We start from the raw sequence: 22,984 nt of genomic DNA, 5'->3' as shown, positions 1-22,984 counted from the left end.
CATTGGCTCGTTTTGTAATACTCGAAGTCGATAGGTGTTCTAAGCGAAACCCCATTCGTCGTCATCCGACGTAACTCGGAGTGACAACGAAAGGGAACTAACCTTTAATATAAGAATGAATTGTTGCTTAAGATTTGAGTATCAGTAAAACTAACCAAAAATATACTTAAAATGTAAAGAATTTAAACCCTAAATATTTAAATCTAAATAAATGCAAATCTTGTAAATGTTGTAACAGAAATTTAACAACCCGTTTGGACCCGTGCTGATGCACTCTCTGCACTGTTTACACAATTTTATGTCTTATCTTCTGTGCAGGTTTGGCACCAGATGAATGAACAAGGCATTTCAAGGTCCTGAAAGCTGATATGATTTCATCAAGTGCATTGCCCTGTTGAGAAGCAAACAAATACAGCTCTGTCCTTTGGCGGTATATTGGAGTAGAAATGGAAAGAATGTGAGATGATGTTGTGATACTGCACTCCATCCAAACTGCAAAATTTGCAGGACAAGGTGAAGGCAAATGAGGGAATAAGACCTTTGATGGATCCAGGATTACCGTGGAGCTTTTGAGAGAGAAGCTCAGACTGATACAACATGAATGTGCAAGAAAATATACAAACCGGTGAAGACAACCAACAAGGAGAAATACGTAATGACGATGAGCATCCTTTGCTAGAAACTGTGGAAGACGCCAATGCCAATCAAATCACCAAAGAGAAAAATCATTCAAATAACAGAGAGCATGGCAGCCCACTTCCCCCTCTTGTATCACACTCCGAAGCCCAGGAGAGGATCATTATCTGGGGAACACATGCTCAGAGTGAAGACCCTGAGCTGGAAGAGTTTGAACTGCTTGAGTGTCATGGGTTAGAAACATTTATTGTGGAAGAAGAAGGGATAGACATGTCGAGTGTGAGAAGCAGAAAGAGAGCAAAGAACCTCTCTGACAGGACATTGACATCCACATCTGTCAGCGCTAGTGTTGGATCCCCTTGGAAAGACCACAATGAAAACCACAGTGTGGATGGAGATGCAAATGAGAACTCACAGCCCCTTGACCTCAGGACCTCTTGCTCTCGCTCTGGGGTAAACAGGACCCTGAGAGAAGCACGAAGTGGTTCTGAAAGCAATGTTTTTTCATCTTCTCTTTCTACAGTGACCAGTCTCAGTGGAAGTTTAGCCAGTGCTCTGGACAGTGCAGGCCGCACACAGTCTCTCTCTTCCCAGTCCATCAAGTCTACCTCAGGCATAGGCAGGAACCAGCAACCATTCTACAACCACTCAGAGAGAAATAGGGAGCTTTCCAGGGATTTGGACCAAAACCATAACTCTACTACTCTGCCTCAGGAATCACAATATGACCGAAGTAAGCTGATCACTCAAAGTGGAGTGTATCCTTCAAATGGAGCAGTAAAAGTGCAAAAATTCCCAATGGAAACAGAGCAGAATGGCAGGAAAAGGATGTCAACTGAGGTGGCGAAAGGTATGGTGAGGGTGCTACCTTCTTGTAGGCAGCTAGTCCGCCCTCTTTCTACTGAAAAACGAATAACCTCAGGATATCCCAGCTTAGACACCCAGGCAGACCAGCAACAATCCCACTCCTCAGAGACAGATCAAAGCCATCAACAAGTGCTGCCGACTACAGAAGTCTGCAGTAAGAAGTCAAGCACAGAAATGCTTCCAAACCAGACTTTCACCCGAGAGTCCCAACACTTGAAGAGGCAGAGCTCAGTAGATCGTGCTGCAAGTCCCTCCAGCCAAGAAAGGAAGACTCACTTCAGTCGGCGGACCTACAGCAGTCCCACTAGACCTTCGACACCTCCATCCCCCAAGACTACAAGGTCTCCTCAAAGACAGCCTCCACCCTCACCCATCAAGACTTTACCTTCTCGAGCTCCTCAGTTGGGTTATGCTGGGTACAGCTCAGGCTTAAGAGCCCCAGTCAAAACAACTATAAACACAAGCAACCATAAACCTCCTCCAACAATGGAGGCTTCAATGGAGACCTCCCCTCCAAGCAAGTGCCCGCCAAAACCGAAAAGTGTCCGACCCAAAATCATCACGTACATTCGAAAGACCCCGCAGGTGAAACCACAGTCTCTTGAGGGAACTTATGAGGTGTCATCCTTACCTACAAGACTCTCAACATACAGCAGCACACAGGCCAAACCAGCGGTAGGAGAACAAGGGGAAGCCACTGTGCTCAGTGCCTCAAATTTACTTTACGATAAGTATCGACAAGAGATGCAGAAGGTTCGGTTCTTCTCTCCTGGACTAATGGTGTCTGGGATTAAGCCACCCAGCAACACCATGCCCCAAAAAATGGCAGGCCGAGCAGACAGCTTCTATGGTTCTCTTAACAAGCCTCTATCTGCAGCTGTAAGGAATCCACTAGACATTTAACAATATGCTGTTCTTTAACTAAATACTTTTGTTAATTTATTGGTAAATCTAATTACATGTCAAATCTATTACATGATTAGATTGGTAAAACCGTGAGTAATTTGATAATGAAATAGTGTGCTGTAGAGTATTTAACAGACTACTCCCTGAATTTTTTATTGAGGGAATGTAAATATTTTATAAGTTTTTTAAAATGTAACACTTGTTATCTTCAGTAGATGAGTTTATGTACTACTGGAAGAGTTTATTGACTGCAGCTGCAACGTGTGGTAATGTAATGTTTTTTTATTTAGGTGGGCAGGTCTCCAGTCACCTTTGGATCTCCTGTATCTGGAGCCGAGGATCCTTCTGGTCCCCTTATGGAAGCAAAGGATACAGGGAGTCTTTTTCGTCCACCACGGGGCCTAAGACCCCAGCTTGGCGTTGGTGCAGTAAACAGGACTCCCTCTGCAGCTGCGAAGAACAGGATGGTCCAAACAGGCCACCCGAAGTCACCATTGACCTTCAGTCAACCAATGCAGGCAGTAAACCCGACCACTCAAACCCCTCAGGAACCACAAGGTAAGACAATGACAATGATTTACTTTGCAAGGCAAAATGAGTCAAACGACTTGGCTTTTATACAATTCACACAGATTTTTAGTAGTAAAATTGAATGCTTTACATGCCACACTGGTGTAAGTTCAGTAGAAACCCATGCCAAAGTAGTCATAGAAATGTTTTTTGACTGATAGAAACACCAAGGCTTCATCCTAAGGGTGGAAGTGACTCTGGAGTATTTTGAGATGAATAGATTTAAATAGAAAGAAGGAAGATAACACCAGAAGTCTTCTCATCCCTGTCAGCTATCCATTTGTAATTGTTACAGATAAACTCATCCCAGTCTCTAGTCAGTGTAAAATACACTTTACCTCCTGGCATTCAGTTAAATATAAATAAAATTCACATTCATCTTGTGCCATGAGGGAGCTCTGTCTAAGCTTAAAAGTTACTTACCGTTTCTAAAGCACACTTCATTTCCGACAACTTTGCCTGCCAAGGTAAAGATATGAATTATTTCATCTTTATATAACTACCAGCATTGCCATCATCCTACATGTTTTTTTCTAGAGGGCATCTGTCTATCTGCATACCGTTATCTCACAGCAAACCCATGACAGTCTCCATTAATGCGGATGCCGATTTCTTGCTGCTTGGCCCTGTTTGTGATGCTTTGAAGTGCAAAGCAATAAACAATTTAGTCATGCCAATATTTGTAACTACATCTGGACACAATTCATAAAAATATTTTAACCATTATATGATTTTTATGGTGTAAGGATGCTACAGTAAAGTAGATAAAGTCACAGGCTTGTGGTACAGAGTTTTACTCTGATAGTTTGACCCCTAAAGAGCTGTAGAGTACCTTCTTTTGGCATTGTGCAATGTATTTTTTTTGTGTTTTTATTAACATGACATATGTCACAGTTATGTTCAGTTAGTTTGTTTTCAAGGACTTTCAGTTTCTGTTTCTGTTTTGTCACATTGCATTCCCTTGGTTAAGTTCCCGCCTGTCTTCTGTCTCCATGGTCACACATCATTATTAGTTAGTTTGGTTCAGCTGTGTTTAATTATCACCATTGTGTATATACGTTCTTCCTGTTCACTCAGTGTTTGTCCGGTATTGTTTGTGTTTACGTTTACATGCTGTCTCGCTTGTTAGTTCTGAAGTATTTAAAAAAAAAAACTTCTTGTTATTCGTTATCCTCTTCGTCTTCCTTGGTTATCCCATTACAAAATACTGTTTAGCAGCATTTCATTATTATTAATACAGTTAAATGTTTATCACTGAACCAATGATGGCTTGTTAAAAGAGCTCTAGTAATGTATTCATGCATTTTAACACTCAGTAAGAAATCAATGAGTTCTTGAGCTTCAATCCATAATTATACATTTACATACAAACACACACATACACACACATTCCTTTTCCTTTTTCTTTATTTGTAACACTTTGAGTTAATGACTCCACTGTGGTGTTAAAGGGGCAGTTCACCCAAAAATTTCAGAATTGCTAAATTTCCAAGCTTCTCTTTTCCATACAGTAAACAGCTGTGGTCACCATTCACTTTCTTTGTATGGAAAGAAATAAATAAACATTGAAAATGCTAAATCAAAGCTATGTTGGATGACTAATGATCTGGGCAATCTGGAAATACTGGGAAGTAGGAACAGGAAGGAATAAAGACGATTGATGGTGGGGAAAAAATCCCAGAGAGAGAGAACAGGAACACATTTGTCTTTAATGACCACAACCCTCAATTTCATTAAAGACCTTGATGGCCCGGGGTTGGGGTGGGAGGGGGTGCTGGGGGAAGCGATTGAGCCAGGGAAACTTTGATTAGAGATGAATGGATGAGAGGGTGCTTTATTGTGTGCATTTGCTTGAGTGTGTATGTGTGTGTTTTCATTTTTGAAGAATGCGTCTTTGAAGCATACTGCTGACACTGCAGTCTAATAAACGTCTGAGAATGCGACGGACAAAATGAAAAACGGTAGATTGTCATTTAGTATGCGCTACGGTTTGCTCCAATCACAGCGTCTTGGGAACAGGGAACTCGAGGTGCTTTATCTCCAAGAGCAGGAGGGGATCATTCTCTCCACCTGCCCCAAATTATGACCTTAGGTGGGAGGAGACTGCCAGTTCAAAGCAAGCCTGGAAGTGGGTCCCTAAATTAATTTGTGCGACTTCCCTATTCTTCCTGTGCTTCCTAAAATCATTTTTTTTATTTGACAGCAGGACAGTTCCCATGGTGCCAGCAGTAAGAGGTATCTGATATGAAGACCTACAGTGCAAAGAGCTGAGAGCGGGGGGAAAAAAGATAATGATCCTTATTAATTGCATGTAAACAGATTTGATCATCTTTACTGGTGTAAAAATAAGCACGTAGGGTTAAGAAAACCCACTACTCTATTCAATTGAGGCCATTATTAAGAACTGATATCATAATAATTTGTGCACAACTGCTTTTAGAGGAATCAATGGCCTCTTTAACAACTGACCTCCTGGACTAATTAAAAAAGAAAGGGCTTCTGTGGAGACCTGCAAACTCCTGTTAAGCACCAGACGCTGTCCAATCAGAAACACACAATTGCAAGTACATCCAGAAACCATCCATACACTTTTATTGCACATATTTAATAGATTAATGAAATTCTTAATAATTTATATTAAAGCTTTTTGAGCTCATATAGGGGCTTTATGAAACATCTAAGATTATGTTTTGCAAACATTTTATATTAAATTAGACTCCCTCCGTGGATGAGAAATATGACTCATCGCTCTTTTCCATGTGAAAATTACAGTGATATATATGTTGATGAATGGCCAGTCATGCTGTGGGCAGAGGCGGCAGACAGCCGCCAACCTCTTTATGATTCTTTAAGGAGTTTTTTAAAGCGATTTTTACCTCTCATCAGAGAGAGGCTGTAAAACACCACAGTCTCTCTCTCTATCCTACTGTGAGTATCTTTAAGGCCTGTCTGCCTAGAAATAGTTCATTTTAGGACACAACGCTCATTTTCTTTTTTTTCTTTTTCTCTGAATTTATTTTCCTGCGTCCGTTTCTCAGTTGCGACAGTCATGTGATCATGCATCAACAGAAAACATTTCTGTGTCTCATTTTGTCACAGCATTATATCAATGCAATTAAACATATAACTATATGTTGTCCATAGTTGACCTCCATGGACTGAAAAAAGCAGTATGTGGTGGTTTTTATTTCCTAGAACTCTTTTTTTTCAGTGAATTTGAGTACTAATCATAGTCTTATTCACCCTCAGATCAGAGAAAGACTGTGGCGACTGGGTTAGCTGCTAAATCCTTCCTGCCGAAGCCAGCTCAGACTGGCCTCCGTCCTCCTGGATACTCGCGCCTCCCGCCGGCTCGTCTGGCTGCCTTTGGGTTTGTTCGAAGCTCTAGCGTTTCCTCCGTGTCCAGTAACCACTCGACCGACAGCACACGGAGTGACCCCTGCCGACCCGCCTTCCGTGAGTTACTGAAACACAAACACAATGCATTCAGATATATAAATGTAGATTTGTACAGTGGGGCCTGGAAATCTGAAACCACATTAAAATGTGTTAATGTTTTTGAAAAAAGCACAAAGAGGCTGCAAAAATGCAGTAGTAATATTGTGAAAACAAATATTCTAATTGTTAAAACAAATACTTCAAATTGTTGCCCTAAAAATTTATTAAATTAGAAAAATGATAAACATAAGCATTTTCAATTGAAGTCTCAGACTTTTAGACCCCTCTAAACACCTGTACACACTACAATTTAAGATGCCATCTAAAGTTAAGTTCATTGTTATGCGAGATCCCTGAGGAACAGTTTACATAAAAGCATAATGCTCCAGTTAATTATAATGCAATTTGCATCATTTTATTAACTCTGCGTACAAGGCAAGCAGTACGCAGATCCCCTTTCATTAACATTTTCTGCTCATAACTGTGTGCTCTAAAATGGAATCATGGGATATTAGGTGTAGTAGACCACAAAACACACAAAAAGTTGAGTATTTGTTTTACAAAATCAGACTTTTCTTTAGTTGGCCTTTGTTTTAGGTCACAGAAGAAACTTTGTGTTTGATCCGAGTGGGCTCCTTTCATAACTAGCTCCGTGAGTCAACATGAAAGATCCACAGAATGATCAGAGCCTGCTGAAGTAGATTCCAGTCTGCTTTTAAAGGGGGCCGTCTTTGAAAATTGGCATCGGCATGCGGCGGCGCATGTGTTTTTAATGCGACCTACATAAGTGATGTTGGCCGGGCTTCTCCTGGTAACAGTTGACGTAGCTCCAGATTCAGACATCTGGAGTTACATGCGTCATTGGATGAGTTATGTCATTAGGTCTTTTTATCCTGGAATCACTTGGGAAGAGGAATCCCTCAGTGTTCATAGTCCTGTTTGTATGGAGCAAACAGATGCACAAGAGAAATACTGAGAAAATGAAAGTGGGAAGGTGTGTTACAGTGGCCCCAAACTCTATTTTGTAAACAGGAGTCCTGAAATACGTTAATTTTAAAGATAGACAGCACACTTTTGAAGTTTGTTTAAAATTATAAAACAGATCAAATGTTTTATTAAAAGAATTAACAAAAAGGATGTCTTCGTATATTCATGTTAAATGAAATAAAGGCCAGTTAAAGATAAATTAAAGGGATAGTTCAGCCAAAATGAAAATTCTGTCATCATTTACTCACCCTTGTGTCATTCCAAACCTGTATAAAAAAAAACATTTTATGACAAAGATATTTATACAGGTAGATGATGATAGAATGTTTAGGTGAACTATCCCATTAAGTGATTTCTGAGAAACCTTGTTGAAACTGGATCGGACCGAACACTACAACACACTTGTAGCCAATCAGCAGTAGGGGCCGTATACACTCATGATGGGAGAGGAGAGCGAGTGAGCAAGTGGGAGATTTAAAAAAGACTGTAGAAAGAGAGATGGCTGAGAGACATTACAAAAGAGAAAAGGTCAGAGGAATATCGCTGGAAAAACAAGGGTTATGATCAGGCAAGAGTTTTAGAATTCTTTAATATTAGAGAAGCTTTCCAGACCTAAGCGAGGAGGCCTGTTAAGCGAAAATGGACGCTGTGGTTTCATTGTTTTTGCTCCGTATGTGAGTAACATTAGTTTTGCTATGTTTCACAGAACCAAGATATGCTATTGTTTTAATGTTATCTAACAGGACAGTTTTTGAGTGTCATTATCTGGTGTGCTGCTGGCGACTCTTGCTTGTATATGTAATGCATGTTCCTTGTCGTTCATTCGCCATCTTAGCTTTATTTTTCGTGAAGCATTATTTTGCTTCGCTTAGGCTATAAAGAGACATCAACTCTTGCATTGCGTGTTTGTGCATTTTGGTAGAGCAATGAATGGAGGGGTGTGGTTTTTTTTGGGTTGTTTCTCAGAAACTGCTTACTGCACCTTTAAGGAAAAGATCATTTCAGTTGTAGTTTTTTTTTTTTTTAGTACTTTTCAATTAGTTGCTAAGGCAACATTTCTAATTTTCATCTAATTTTTATATTTAATTTGATTTCAGCTCTATTTCATGTACTGGAAACTGTTTTTAATAGTTTTAGTGGTAGCATTGCAGTTGGTGCAGTTACAACTTTGTTGGTTGATATAAACCGAACAGCATGCAGACATTATTAAGTGTCCAAATACTTTTTTAGGCCACTGCAGATGTAATTGGGGTCGTTACAAACAGTGTTTTGTATCTGCAAAATGTCTAACATCATTTCTCTCACCATAGTCATGTCCTGACATATACTGTGTGTCTAAGTTAGAACTCATTACTGAAATTTCCATAGCAAAGTTTATTATTCCTTGTTGAAATTAGGCCTATGATCCACCCAGCAGGGTGTGCATAATATTTAGTACAGTCGTGCAATGCTTATTGCATACATTCAATGTGTGTACGTATGAGATCTATTTATAGTCATTGTATTTTCACATTCCTTCCACACTATTTAATATGTAAGTCAGAGGTGCAAATGACTCTCTCTCTCTCTCTCTCTCTCTCTCTCTCTCTCTCTCTCTCTCTCTCTCTCTCTCTCTCTCTCTCTCCCCCCCTCTCTCTCTCTCCCCCTCTCTCTCTCTCTCTCTCTCTCTCTCTGAAGTGTTGAATGTGTTACTGGGTTGATTGCTGATCTGATGGTGTTTCGAGTGCATATTGACATTCTGGAGGCCTAGAACAAACTCAAAAAGCAGTCGAACATTAGATCAAATGAATGCTGTCACTGAGAATGTGGCTATTGTTAGCAGATATTAATGATCTTTAGGTGTGTAAATAGAACTGTGGAATATAATGGCACAAGTGTATGAATTTTATGAAGAAGCTTTACCCCCTGAGAGCATCCTTGTGTTGTGACCACCTGTCCTCTAGGTAAACAAGGGCATTTGCAGGTTGTGTGTGTTGTACTCAATGTCTTGTGTAATGACCGACTGTTGCTTTAGGCTTGGTGGTGAATCAGTGTGAAATATTGACCTAGGACTCCTGTAGATACCAGTGGCCTCCCTGCGGGACTGGACGTCACATACAGTTGATCGATTTCTCAGGTCTGAACCATTGAGGCATGATCCAGTTGTAATTGGCTGAATTGGAGAGTGTGAATGATGACGGCAAATCCTATTAGACTTATTAAGGTGTCATAAGTGTTTGAGCAGCCGGATAGGTAGAGTCAATGTTTGCCTCTCATTTTCAACCTTGTGTAGATTATTAGGCTATGCTTTAGGAGATGAGATCTGTCATGTGGGCTGTGTTAGTCTCATGTCATGGCTTGATGTTGTCTAAAATATCAGAGGAACCTTTAAAAGTGATAGTGAAAAAAAAAGTGTTATTCTTGTCATTTCATGTCGTTCCAAACCTATGTGTCTTATTTCTCACATGGAGCAGAATAATAGATATTAGGTGAAATGTTAACGCAGCTCTTTTTCACACATTGAAAGTGAATGGGAACTGGGGATGTTAAACTCTAAAAAATTACAAATTGGCGTAATGAATTTTCCATAATAGTAGTCCATATGAGTTGTGCACTATATTCCAAATGATTGAACCCACAGGATAACTGTGTATAAGCAATAAAGTGAAGTCTAAGTGTTAAAATCATACCTTCTGCCGTAGTTTAAGGACGCAAATGAGATTTGCGAGCTGCAGTAGTTATTTTAGTTGTATACTATTATAGTATTAAATAATATTTTGAAATAGTTGTTGTTCTACATTTTCTTTTTCATTTTAGTTTGTCATTTGCTTTGTTATTTTTATATATATATATATATATATATATATATATATATATACACACACACACAGTGGCTTTGATCTGTTTGTATTCGTTTTGAGTTCTTTACTTTAGTAATTTAAGTTGTTGTTTTTTTAAGTTTACATTTTTCAGCTAATATTTATATTTGATTTTATTTCAGTTTTTTTTTTATTACCAACAAAGATTTTTTTAAATAGTTTTAGTTAAAATAACAACACTGTGTGTTAGAAAGGAAGATTTTCATTAAAATGCATTAAATTATACATTTGCTTTATTCTTTATCAGTGTTGGGCATGTTTCTTAAAACAAGTAATTAGTTATAGTTACTAGTTACTTCTCACAAATAGTAACGGAGTTAGTAACTAAGTTACATCATTATAAAAGTAACTAATTACCAGAGAAAGTAACTATTGTGTTACTTTTTAAAAGAATGTTCAAATAGGCCTATGTCAAATAACTTTGATGCCCTCTGTATTAAATATGTTAAATGAATGAAATCGACACTTAATAGAATAAATTATTATTATAAAACATTGAACACTAATCTACACTATTTTAATGAGGCTGTGGGACAATGTGAGAGACACCTATTAAATTCAAAAATTTTTAACAAAATTATTTATTAACATTAAATAATAAATAAAACATTAAATAATAATAAAAAATATACATACTCTTTGTAGTGCATATTAACATATTAACATGAAGTGCTCTCTCAATATAGTACTGAAAAATTTACCAAAAAAATAAATAATAATAATAATAATAAAATAGCCTATAATATTTTGGGAGTTTATTTTTATAACCTACAGAGGACGTCATCAACAATGTTTTCTGGGAATGTTCCTTGCAGGTTATTTTCTGGGGGTTTTCATAACCTAAAGTGAACGTTCCCTATTATTTTTAGGTTTTATTTTTATAATCTAAACAGAACCTTCCCAGAACGTTCCCTGCAGGTTATTTTTTAGTTTTTATTTGTATAACCATGTAAATTAATTAAAATGTTGTAGATGATACCAAATAGGCTATAGAGATTATTCTAATGCTGAAATTTGTCATTTATTTATAAACAAACTATATAATGCTCGGACACCCTCAGTCTCTCTTGCGCAACTGTTGAGCGCGCTCTCGGACACACTCGGTCTCTCTCGCGCATTGTTGAGTGCGCTCGCCGCGTTCGCTTCGCTTTTGTCCACTCCGGCGCCTCATAAACACACACACACACACCAGAGAAAAAACTTTGCAGGTCCTGCTATGGCGGTGAGAGAGCATACTCGGTTGAAAACCGCTTCAGTGAGTTAAATTACAGTAACGCCACATTTTTTTGTCAGTAATGGTAACTGCGTTGTAACGGGGGAAACAGTAATTCGTTTGATTACTTGTTACTGAAAAAGATAGCGCCGTTAGTAACGCTGTTTATTTATAACGCCGTTATTCCCATCACTGTTCTTTATGTATAGCTAACGTATGACTGCAGAAGACTTGAAATATATAGCGCACAAGTCATAATGGGCTACTTTAATGTTTTTATGTCTTATTTGGTATTTTTAGAAATTGACCGCACCTGACCCCATTCAATTTCGTTGTATGGAAAAGTGTTGCACATCCTACTGTGTTCCACAGAAGAAAGAAAGACTTGGGGTTTGGAACGATGTGTGGTTAGGTAAATAACAAAAGAATTTTCTTTTTTTGGGTGAACCATCCCTTTAAGAAGATGTGAACGATTATATCTAACAGTGGTAGTTGTAAATGAATTTAGCTAAAGAACCAAATGAAACAACAATTAATTGACATTTATACACATGAATCTATCTTTGTCTCTGTCTGTCTATGTCCTATTTGTCTCAGTAGGGGAGTGAATAGCTTTAGCGGGCTGATATTAGCCACTGCGCTGAAAGGCAACACTTCGTTTGAAGCTGTTGGCTTCTGACTGTGAGCTTCTGAGAATCCCAGCATCGTCTGACCTTAACAAAGACCCAGACAGAGTTTCTTTATATAGAGACATCACAGCCCCACCTTCACTCTTAGAGAGAGCGCAATAAAAGATGCAATTTTACAGCAATTTCAAAATATCACTCATCTATTCCCTCTCTCCGGCTGGGGCAACATATCCTCTTCTTTATCTTTTTTTTTTTAATCTGTCTGAGTGTAATTTATCTTTGGAGATTGCTAACTGTCAGTTTGTTGGTGTGAGCTCCCAGCTTGCATGCAGCATTGATGGATGTGATCACATGCCGCAGCCTGTCGGGAACATGCCATAATCTCTTAATTCTTGCGTTTTCTTCATCTCAGTTCATTGTCTATTGGGGTTTCTTCAGTGACATTCGCTCCTTGAACATGACTGGTCTCTGGGATATTTCAGATCTCCTCAAGTAAAATCATCAAGAGTCTGAAATTCAAGTCACAAGTTTGAAGTTTTTCTAGTTAAGATGCTTGTATAAAATAGATTTCATATAGTGTGCAGTAACACTTTTAACTTGAAGCACTAACAACTTGAACATATCAGATGTGACCTTTCTTGTAACAACAAAGTAAAGTACACATTGAGGAGATTACACACACATTCACAAACATACATGCCTACACTACAACACAAAGACAATGACCTTCAGTCAAGGTGATGCTGCTTTCATTGATTTTCATTTGTATGAGCTCGTCCTTAGATATGTTTTGTTTGTATGTGAAAGTCTAAGGGTTCTGTAAGGATATTGATCTTGTAGCCCCCCCTTGTTTCCATGGAAAGGGTTAGGGTCTGTTCTAATGTTCTATACACTAAGTATGAGCAACTACGGTATATGAGCAACAGCGATACTTGCTTCATAACTAAATAACTACCTCTTATTCTTTACACTCCACATTTATGTCCAAGAGAGAACTGGTCTCTTTTATGGTCTGTGTTTAGAAGAGTTTTGGGCAATTGTTTCAATCCAATAGTGGATTTAACATCGAAATGTTAAAATGTTTTAAATGCAACCTTCTCCCTTTAAATACTTTGATGAGTTACACAAATAATTTATGCAATTTTATATTATTTATTTGAAAGTATAAGTAAAGCAGTTTCATGCCTATCTTTGTATTGTTCAACTGGTTCGAGGTTGATATGGGATTTAGAAAGTAATTAGTAATACGTAATACAATACTTTTATAGAGAGCAATCAGTACAGTAATCACACTGTTGAAGATGTAATTAGTAGCTAGTAATTAATAATTTTTTTTAGAGTAACTTATCCAACACTGACTATATACTCAATTTGAGTTATAAAACATCCAGCTCCCTGGACAGATATTAATCTGGGAACAATCTCTGAGGAAAACATGTGTGAATATTGTCTGAGATCAGCATTGTGTTCTGCACTTGGGAACTTGCACCACTTACACAGCTGTTGAGAAGTAAGAGAAGAGAAAATGAAAGGGAAAAATATCAGTACTGAAGTGATATACCCGTTTTCATAGTGGAATATCTACTACCTTTTTTCGATTTTTGCAAATACTAGGCATCCACTGCTGAACAACTCTGCCAAGTGAACTACTTTCTTACGTCTAGTTGACTTCTTTTTTTTGTAATACACACTGCATTGTGCACACTACCTTATTTCTGTTATGACAACTCTCGGAAGATTGGTATGGTAATAGAGATTGGCATGGTAATGGATATGGCAATGTTAATGCATTTGGTCTTGCAGCTGTTGCAGAGCAAGTAGAGACTTGCTACTGCCAATACATTCAAGTACATGTCCAATACATGTAAGACATGCTGCTGCTGCTGCTGCTGCTGCTGCACATGTAACATACATGATATAACCCCCGTAGCAGATCTATACAGGTGGAGCTGGGGAAGGTGGAGGGTTTCTGAAAGCACTCTGCAGACTGCTAACAGCAACACTACTGGCCACTGATGCAACAACAACAACCAATTAGCTGTGCTATGTAGATAATGACATGATCGCTACCAATTGAGTTAAAGACCTATCAGCATAGAGTTCCGTGCCAGAACTATGTATATATAACTAGGAGGACAATATTGTATTCTAATTTTGAGGTACACCTTACATGTACCTATGCTATGCACACTACATAACATTGGCTCCATCTCAATTTGCATAGGCTTCTCGTGGTAAAAGCAAAAGTATTTTGTGTAGTAAGCGGTGTTATTTTAGTATTATTTTTATTTTTATATTTTCAGTTTTCATTTTAGTTTAAGTTTTAATAAACTAAATCCTTTTTATTGTTAATATTTATATTATTATTACATTTAAAATGATTGTATATTTATTTTAAAACATTTCAATATAGCTATGATTAATGTTTTATTTTTGTTTTCAGTTTTAGTAATTTAAGTAATTTAAACTAATTTTTTTAGATTTTCTAGATGCCAAGGCCACATTTCTAATTTTCACTTCATATTTTCATCTATTATTTATATATTATAACAAATATAATATAATTAAGATAATATAATTACTATTATATTATTTTAGAGATTAATACTCCAAATACTCCAGAAAAAGTACAGTTTACAAAAGTAAATCATCCAAGCACAATTTGCATACTATTTAAATGTACCATACTATAATTTAGGTTATGCTAATTCTAATCTCACATATTATTATTCAGGACAAGAAATACACTTCTCATATTGTAATTGTAAAACTACATAGTATGTAATTTAAACACAATTCTCATTCACTGCACTACACACTATCTAGAGCACACTTTTCATGTAGTCTGAAAAGAAACAACGGAAGAACAGGATAGAAAAAGAGTTGGAAAAGAGGAAAAGGAGCGACAGTAGGAAGATGTTATAGACAGTGAGGAGAGGTGGAGAGGGGGAGGTGTGAGAGCACAGATGCCATCGCTTCAGCCCATCTCTGACTCATGCACACTGCTGAGAACAGATGGTTCACCACAGCATACATGCACACTCACACGCACAGGAAACATTCTCACACACTAAACATGTACGCTTTCACTATAGGTTTGTTGCTCTAGATTGCGTACGTTTTTGTCTCATTGGTATGTTTAATAAGTGTGCTTCTAAGTCCCACATCTCTGTGTCTGTCAGATTTGACGGTGGGCAGTCTGTTCTCGGGGTACCCTACTGCTGACTCACACACTCACCAAACCGCTGAGCTCTGGATGATCCTACTGCGCAGAGAGATGCTAATGAACTTTTTCTCTATTTTTACCCCTAAGTACTGTCTGTTTCCTCCTGCCTTCACAATCTCAGCTGTACCGTGTAAAGACTAGCTCTGATTCTAATGTATGGCCTATATCATAAGCATTACTCTTCAATATTAATATGACACCATGATGATTTTGAATGACATTACATGTGCCAGCCTGCGTTAGCACTGACCTGCTCGCTCCTTATCGATAACCACATAGGAGCCTGATTACCTCACATGTCTTAATCCCATTCTATCTATTTCCCTGAAAGCTTTTACAGGATTTCTTCTGTGGATGAAGATTCAAACCAGGCTTTTCTTCCTCAAAATCCCAAGCCATCTCCAGCTCTCTGTTTCAGCTAACTTCCGTTTCCATTATCCCTCTTAAGCCTCCCAGAGAGAGCGCAAGAGAGAGTGCGTTTCTCAGAGTGCTGCCAGGCCGGTTTTTTATCTTCTACTATTCCAATACCTCCATTTTTTCCCTCTTTCACATGAATGTTTAATGTTGTATCATGGTCAGCTTGATATCATGAGTTAGGTATTGTGTTATGAGTAGTTATAGATAGTAAAAATGTAAAAAGCATCTTCTCATAGTCTATCAATGGTTAAAAAAGGGTAGAAATACCTAATCAGGTAGTACAGGGGCAGGGGCGTAGCCATCATTTCAAAAGTGAGGGGGACAGCATGTCAAGTGTAATACCAGTTTTATTTTTCTTCAGACTTTTGTTGACAGATTTTTGCTTAATTGGCTTAATATGCTATTTATTTTAAAGCAGAAAAAAAGAAAGAAAGTTGTCCAGTACTTTATATTGCACATGCAGGGTTTTTCCTGGCTTAAAACTAGGCGAAGGTGGTAAAATCCTGATCATGTATTTTAATAAGATAATAAAATGTGTATTTTTCATAGACCATCATATAGTCTACTGTTTTACCACAGTATTTTCGTAGGTGGATCTCTGTACCTCTAGGGGGGTCCGGGGGCATGTCCCCCTGAAAGAAGATTTTGTACATTTTAAAGATAAATTCACTAATCTGGTGCACTTTGAGTGCCCCGAATTCGCTGTTAAAAATAAATAATCCAACTGCCCAAACATATGATATTCTCTGATTTAGATATCTGATCATCGCATTACAATTATTCAAATTATCAGTGTTAAGCATGATAATATGGTTAAATATCACACTGAAGCTGATTTAAAAATAGCATTTACTTAAAATAAAAGTTCTTCTTTTGGCAAAATTACATTTTCTTACTAGCCTAAACAAAGTCTGTCTTACTAAACTAAAACTTTCCAATTGAAAACCTTCAAACTTCAAGCTTTTAAAACTACTACAAACTTTCTAGTTAGGATTTTTCAAGAGAACTTAAAGTTTGTCTACAATTTTTTTTTTATCTAATTGTAAAGTGTTACCAAATTATGATAAACTTCATGTACACATGTTACAACGCTGCCTGATTCAAGCAGATCGTGGCTGTTAATGCATGAAAATACAAGTTCAGCATTAACATTCACCATGTTTATTCTAAATTGAAGGGCTTTGATAACATATCTGTGAAAATAAAATGCATTACGAGTAAAAAAAGATTGAAAATATGGCATGTTTGTTCGGGTAGTGAATTTACAACAAAACCTGTTAATTATTCAACAAGAGAAATAGGCGGAGTTATTCATCATTGTGCAACACAATTCGGATACTACATGACAACTTACTTACAGTGCTTGACTTTTTCGTGAAAAAGGAGTGAAGAGTTTTTTGCCATTTTGAACTCTATGAAACTGATGGATTCGGCGCGGGTGCGGGCATGTCGTAAGCAAATGCACGAGTGACTGATTACCATGGAAACGTGAAAGTCACGTATAGACTATCCTTGACTCTTTTGATTTTAAATATCGATGTATACACACCCGTGAAAACCTCAGCTTGTCTTTGAAACACTTGCCCTATGAAAAAGTGCGGGGGACGAATTTACATTGTATAAAAAGTGGGGGGGACACGTCCCCCCCGTCCCCTACGTAATCTACGCCCATGTACAGGGGTGTCTAACTGGGGGTTTGCAATTTTCAGTGGATCCATGATTGTAATTCAGGGGATCGACCAATTATTGTTTGATCTCTTTTTTGAACTGAATAAGGTATTTTAGTGCACACTACACAGGTGTACTAGTTTGTATCTAGTGCACAATGTGATCGTGTTTTACTGCACACCACTTTGTGATTTCATACTGTACTATGCTGCCTTGTGCACACTGATGTCGTTACTGCACACTACTTTTTGTACATTATTGAACATTACATAATGTTCTGATGTTTTACTACCCTTAATGACAGATAATGGTGTGGGACAAAAGTGCACACTTCTTAACATGATATTGTTTCATTTTGTGGTTTTGTGATTTCGTACTGTACGCTAACTAGTGCACACTACGTTTTGTACTATGGTACTATGTTGAACATACTAAATACTTTATTTCAATAGTCCACCTTAGACAATCTACTAACTATAAGTAACTTTGCAACTACATGTCAACTAACAGTCATTAGAGTGTTTGTAGACTGTCTGCTTAATATCTGCTAACACGTTAATTTGATGATCCACCAACAGACATTCTACTGTCTTTAAGTAACTTTGCAAGTACATGTCAATTAAGTCTACCAACCCAAACACTAACCCTAACCTATACTCATACTCCAATGATAGTTAGTTGAAATGTAGTTGCGAAGTTACTTATATAGTAGTTAATTGGATGTCTAAAATGGACTATCGAAAATAGCCAATCTTAGTCCAAAATAGTCCAATAGTGTAACCTAAAGTTTTAGTGTACACTACTTTATGTACTAGTTTTGTACTATCTAGTGCATATTTCCTAATGTGGTATTTTTACCTAGTGCACTCTATAATGTCCTACTACCGACTACTTTTTGTACTGTATTAGAGTATACTACCTAGTCCATATTACATAGTGTCCAAATGTTTTAGTGCACACTACCTAAAATACCAGTTTGTTGTTCGTTTTGGCCCATTGGTCCACTTCCTGTAAGCAGTGCTGAGCAGTGAATCAGTATTCCACAGGTCCGTTTGGTATTAGTATTGGAGTGGCACCCGTCCTGCCATGTGGCTGTGAGTGGAGGGGTTTCATTTGCATAATGTTTACTTCCAGGCATCCTCAGGAGCCCCTCTGATGCTCTGTGCTTAATAATGCATCGCAAGCGCCATCTCTTAATGGGTCACTGCTGTGTTCACCGGGCCTGATTTTTCATTCTGATTTTTTCGCTGTGCCATCTAAATGTTGGTAGATGGGAAATAACCTTCTGTGCTGGAATAACATCTGGGCCCATTCGATTTCCTCTGTCACTTATAAGCCATCCCAATCCTTATCCTTAACGTGAGCTCTTTCCTCACGATATTTTCATTCCTCTTGCATCATTTTGCTTTCTATTTTCACTTCTTTGTCTGTCTGTCTCTCCTTTCCTCTATAGTGGGCTTGTCAGTGGTGATTTAACTATCTATCCCTTATTTTATCTCCTCCCCAGCCTATCATTTATTTCTCTAATAGTGGTGCACAACGTGGGGTGCATTACTATTCTCTCCTCCTTTCCGACACATTGCTTTCCTCCATCTCTGCTAAAATCCTTTCTTTGCTTTTGTCCTATCACATTACATTTGTCTCTGTTGGCCAGAGAAGAAGTGCTGATTATTTGGTTCTGAATTTAATCCACACCAGAACCGCATTAAATTAATCTTCTGCTATTTTTCGCATTCCCTTCTGGTGCATTGTTATGATACATTATTCAGCTCAAACTGAATTGTATATTTGTATTACACGTATTAAGCTGAGAATTTGTCTTCATTATGATCGAAATGTCAGCAGCATTGTTTTCAATTTCAATTCAGCAAGTGTGAATTGCTTCTCTGCACTGTATTTCCAGGACCGTGTGTGTGCGGCGTGTGCGTGTGTGTGTGTGTGTGTGTGTGTGTGTGTGTGTGTGTGTGTGTGTGTGTGTGTGTGTGTGTGTGTGTGTGTGTGTGTGTGTGTGTGTGTGTGTGTGTGTGTGTGTGTGTGTGTGTGTGTGTGTGTGTGTGTGTGTGTGTGTGTGTGTGTGTGTGTGTGTGTGTGTGTGATTTTATTTTTATAAACTTAATTTTATATAAGATTTTTTGCTTTTTTAAGAAGATTAATTAGATCTTAGTCCATTCATTCCATATTTGCCAAATACCAAGTGTACTCATTTCTGAGCTAAATAAATGAATTTGAGATTTCCCTTGATTAAAAACATACTTGTCAACAACTCAAGCACTAGAACAGCATAAGAATATAAACACACCTGCAGATGATAGTTGGGTTCAGTATGTAAAAAGACCGCTGCATGGCATGTGTGAATGGAAAAGTTCAGTGAACTAGAGAGAAACAGAGGCTAAATCCTTTGGCTTCATAAATCAAAATGTAAATCATGTAATCCTGTGTTACTACAATGCACCCTGCCAGTTATTTATATTATATATATAATTGTGGCGAGCAGGACGAGCAGTGAAGATCAAGAGAGGACAGGCCTGGACTTGTGTTGTGTGTGTTTTATTATGTGACAGCTGTAGTCCGTGAGGGGCTGCTGTCTTTTACTTTCGTTTTGTATTTGTTTATTTTATTATTAAATTGTGTGTTGAATGTTCGCCGGTTCCCGCCTCCTTCTTCCCATAACATCGAACATTGCTACAATTAAATTTTTTGATTGCATTTATTAATCTCAGCAATTGTGCTACCAAAGTTATTGAAATAAAAATGATTTTTGTTTTATTCTATACCAAATATAAATTATTAATTTAGGCTTAAACTTACAACCTGTTATATATACCTGTTTTATTTGATTCAAATGTAATATTTAATGTTTAATTAATGAAAATAAGAAAATCACACCAATCCAGATTTTCAACTGTATTAATACATATTCCAAATGTTGTAATAGGGTTGCAAAATGTACAGATCTCATTTAAAACAAAACAAAAAAATAAACAAACAAACAAACTGCTCATGTACTGTAGAGGTTCAGTCTGTTTTTAAACCATTTTCTTAAAATGAAAAAAGTTTCAGATCATATATTGTACTTTCTTTCATAAAAAGTGATGTGTATAGCCTATATAGAGCACGATGCTTTCTACTGACTTTTAACGGTAGATATCTTAGGTGCACAATGTTATCAAATCCACACGAGTATAATATTCCCATCATTTGGATGATTATGTAAATCCAGAGAGCTGATGAAACTAAAAAAATCTTAAGGATTGAGTCTCTGTGCTACTAACCCAGTTACACACAATGCAAGCAGTTAGGTGGTTCTCACATTTGGGGGAGAATCCACCAATGAGCAGCGAGATTCATTTCCCGGCAGCCAATCAAATGCGTCTCTCAGCTGCTCTGCACCGTAACATATCCTGCTGTGAGAGCTGGAGGGCTGTGTGGCACTTCCTGTTGTCTCCATCTATGAAGCCAGAACTTTGTTCCAGTTCTTTACCCTTATCCAATCACCCTCAAATTGCCTTTATCGCAGAATATTCTTGCCATAGATAAGTGATTCTGTTAGTATGTAAGTGTGGTTATGTTTAATGCCCAGTAAAGGCTATATATTTCATGCTAACAAAATCTCTTTGAATTAATGGCAGTTGTTGGCTGCTCTACTCTTCAGGTTATATGGGAGTTATAAAATATGGTATTTAAAAACACTTATGACAGTGTACTGTCAGCATTTCTGCATCTGTCTGCTCTTCTCGGTTCCTGGAGTATTCTTTCAGCACTTCATAAATCATAGAGATAGCACAGCAGCAGAGCAGCATTCTGTACGGGCTCCCTAGAATGGTGTCACCTTACAGTCTGAAACTAAGCTAAAATAGAGAGGAAAGTGTCTTTCAAAGGACCTGTTATATAAAAGTGCCTATGTGATTTGTGAAATCTGTAATGGCTCATTGAAGAGATACTATGTCTTGAGTTCTTTTTTTTTTCTTTTACATGGCAAGCAGTTCTCATTTTATTGCAGCATTTAGTCATATTAAGTTGAGCTGCGGTTATTGATCAAGCCTAGACTGGGATAAACGGATGGTCTGGGTTCAGTTGTGGGGTTAATGAGCAGTTGGATGAATTCTTATCCACCACAGATGATGAATAATGTGCTTAGATAGCAGCAGAGTGAGACAGCGAAGGTGAGAGCGAGATGAGCACAGTCTGATTAAGCATTCACAGTAAATCAGAGAACAAGAAATTGAACTGCAGTATTCAGTGTCTAGACTACTGTGTGATGCACAATGAATTATATGCAGCTCAATTGCAGAGCAAAACTTTTTTTGAAAAAAATTTCAGGGCCCAACAGTATAAATGATGAGCCACCGTTTCACCGTGTCACCACATCGCCCCCTGGAGATGGATCCAGAGCACCCTGCCGCAGCAACCCTCAACCCCCCAACACTCCTGCACCCACACGCCGCTCGATGCTGCCCCCTTCTCGAAGCTCCCCTGTGGGTAAGTGGACCAAACCTCCAAATTTTCAGCCAGTATGCACTTCAAGAAGTATGCTCTAAACAAGATTAAATCAAACCATAATGCACTACAAGGCATATGCACCACTAATACAAACAATGATATTCAGTGCTACAACAAGCATGTTTAAATAAGCATGTGCTACATGAGGTATGCACTACTACAATTTTTTTCTCAACTTGCATGCATCACACAAATATGCTTCAGCTGTTATATACTATAAGAATGAACATCAAATAGTGCATTACAAGTTGCTCTCTGATTAGTATGCACTACGAAAAGTATGTGCTTCAGTAAGTGTACACTTTAAAATGTATGGACTACGTACTGTAGCTAGTATGTGCTTCAATATGCTCTATTAGGAGTATGAAATGTATGAATTTCAATTAGAATGCACTCTAAGAAGTATGTCCAAAACAAGACTAATTCCATTAGAATGCACTACAACTAGAGTGATCTGCATCCAGTACTACAACAAACATGTGTTTAAACAAGTACGGACCACAAGAGGTATGCACTATATAAGTATTTGTTTCAACTAGCATGCATTACATAAATATGTACTTAAGCTAGTATACGCTTATGCTATAAGAATGAATTTCAAATAGTTTATATTACAAGATACTCTCTGATAAGTATGCACTTCAACTAGTATGCACTACAAAAAGTATGTTCATCACTAAGTGTACACTATAAAACATGGACGTAGTATGCACTTCAGTAAGAATGTACTATGAGTATGTAATTCAGCTAAAATTTCAATAAGTATGCACTACAAGAAGTACGCTCTAAACAAGGATAATCCCATTAGAATGCACTACAAGAGGTTTAGACTACTAGAAGTATGTTTCACATAGTTTACATTAGAACTACTGGCATTGCACTAAATATGCCCTAGTATGTACTAGAAGTTTTGTTTGCTTGTTTCTTCATAATACAGGATGAATTTAGTTCAGCTGGCGTGTTGAAATATCGAGGTTGCATGCTTCTTCCAGAGCTAGAAGTGACCTGTCAAATGTCATGATGAATTCTCAGACAGCAGCTCCAGTTTGAAGACAGACCTCCACTGATC

The 22,984-nt window shown here is 37.7% G+C and overlaps 1 protein-coding gene across 2 annotated transcripts in view; it reads left to right on the top strand.

The window, feature by feature from the left end:
- The window catches only part of mtus2a (microtubule associated tumor suppressor candidate 2a), an 83,173-nt gene that overhangs the window by 45,620 nt on the left and 14,569 nt on the right, over positions 1-22,984 (top strand). For both annotated transcript variants that reach the window (XM_077242732.1, XM_077242731.1), the window contains exons 2-5: positions 319-2,382; positions 2,700-2,967; positions 6,229-6,435; positions 21,736-21,894. In XM_077242732.1, the coding sequence (XP_077098847.1) occupies positions 598-2,382; positions 2,700-2,967; positions 6,229-6,435; positions 21,736-21,894 (2,419 nt within the window). In that variant the 5' untranslated portion in view covers positions 319-597. The remainder of the gene's footprint in view (positions 1-318; positions 2,383-2,699; positions 2,968-6,228; positions 6,436-21,735; positions 21,895-22,984) is intronic.

This window comes from Siphateles boraxobius, unplaced genomic scaffold (assembly GCF_051911475.1).
Source record: "Siphateles boraxobius isolate OS27281-9 unplaced genomic scaffold, OSU_SipBor_1 25, whole genome shotgun sequence".
NCBI lineage: Eukaryota > Metazoa > Chordata > Actinopteri > Cypriniformes > Leuciscidae > Siphateles > Siphateles boraxobius.
Note: the sequence above shows the minus strand (reverse complement) of the source record. Positions and strands in the feature narration are given on the sequence as shown.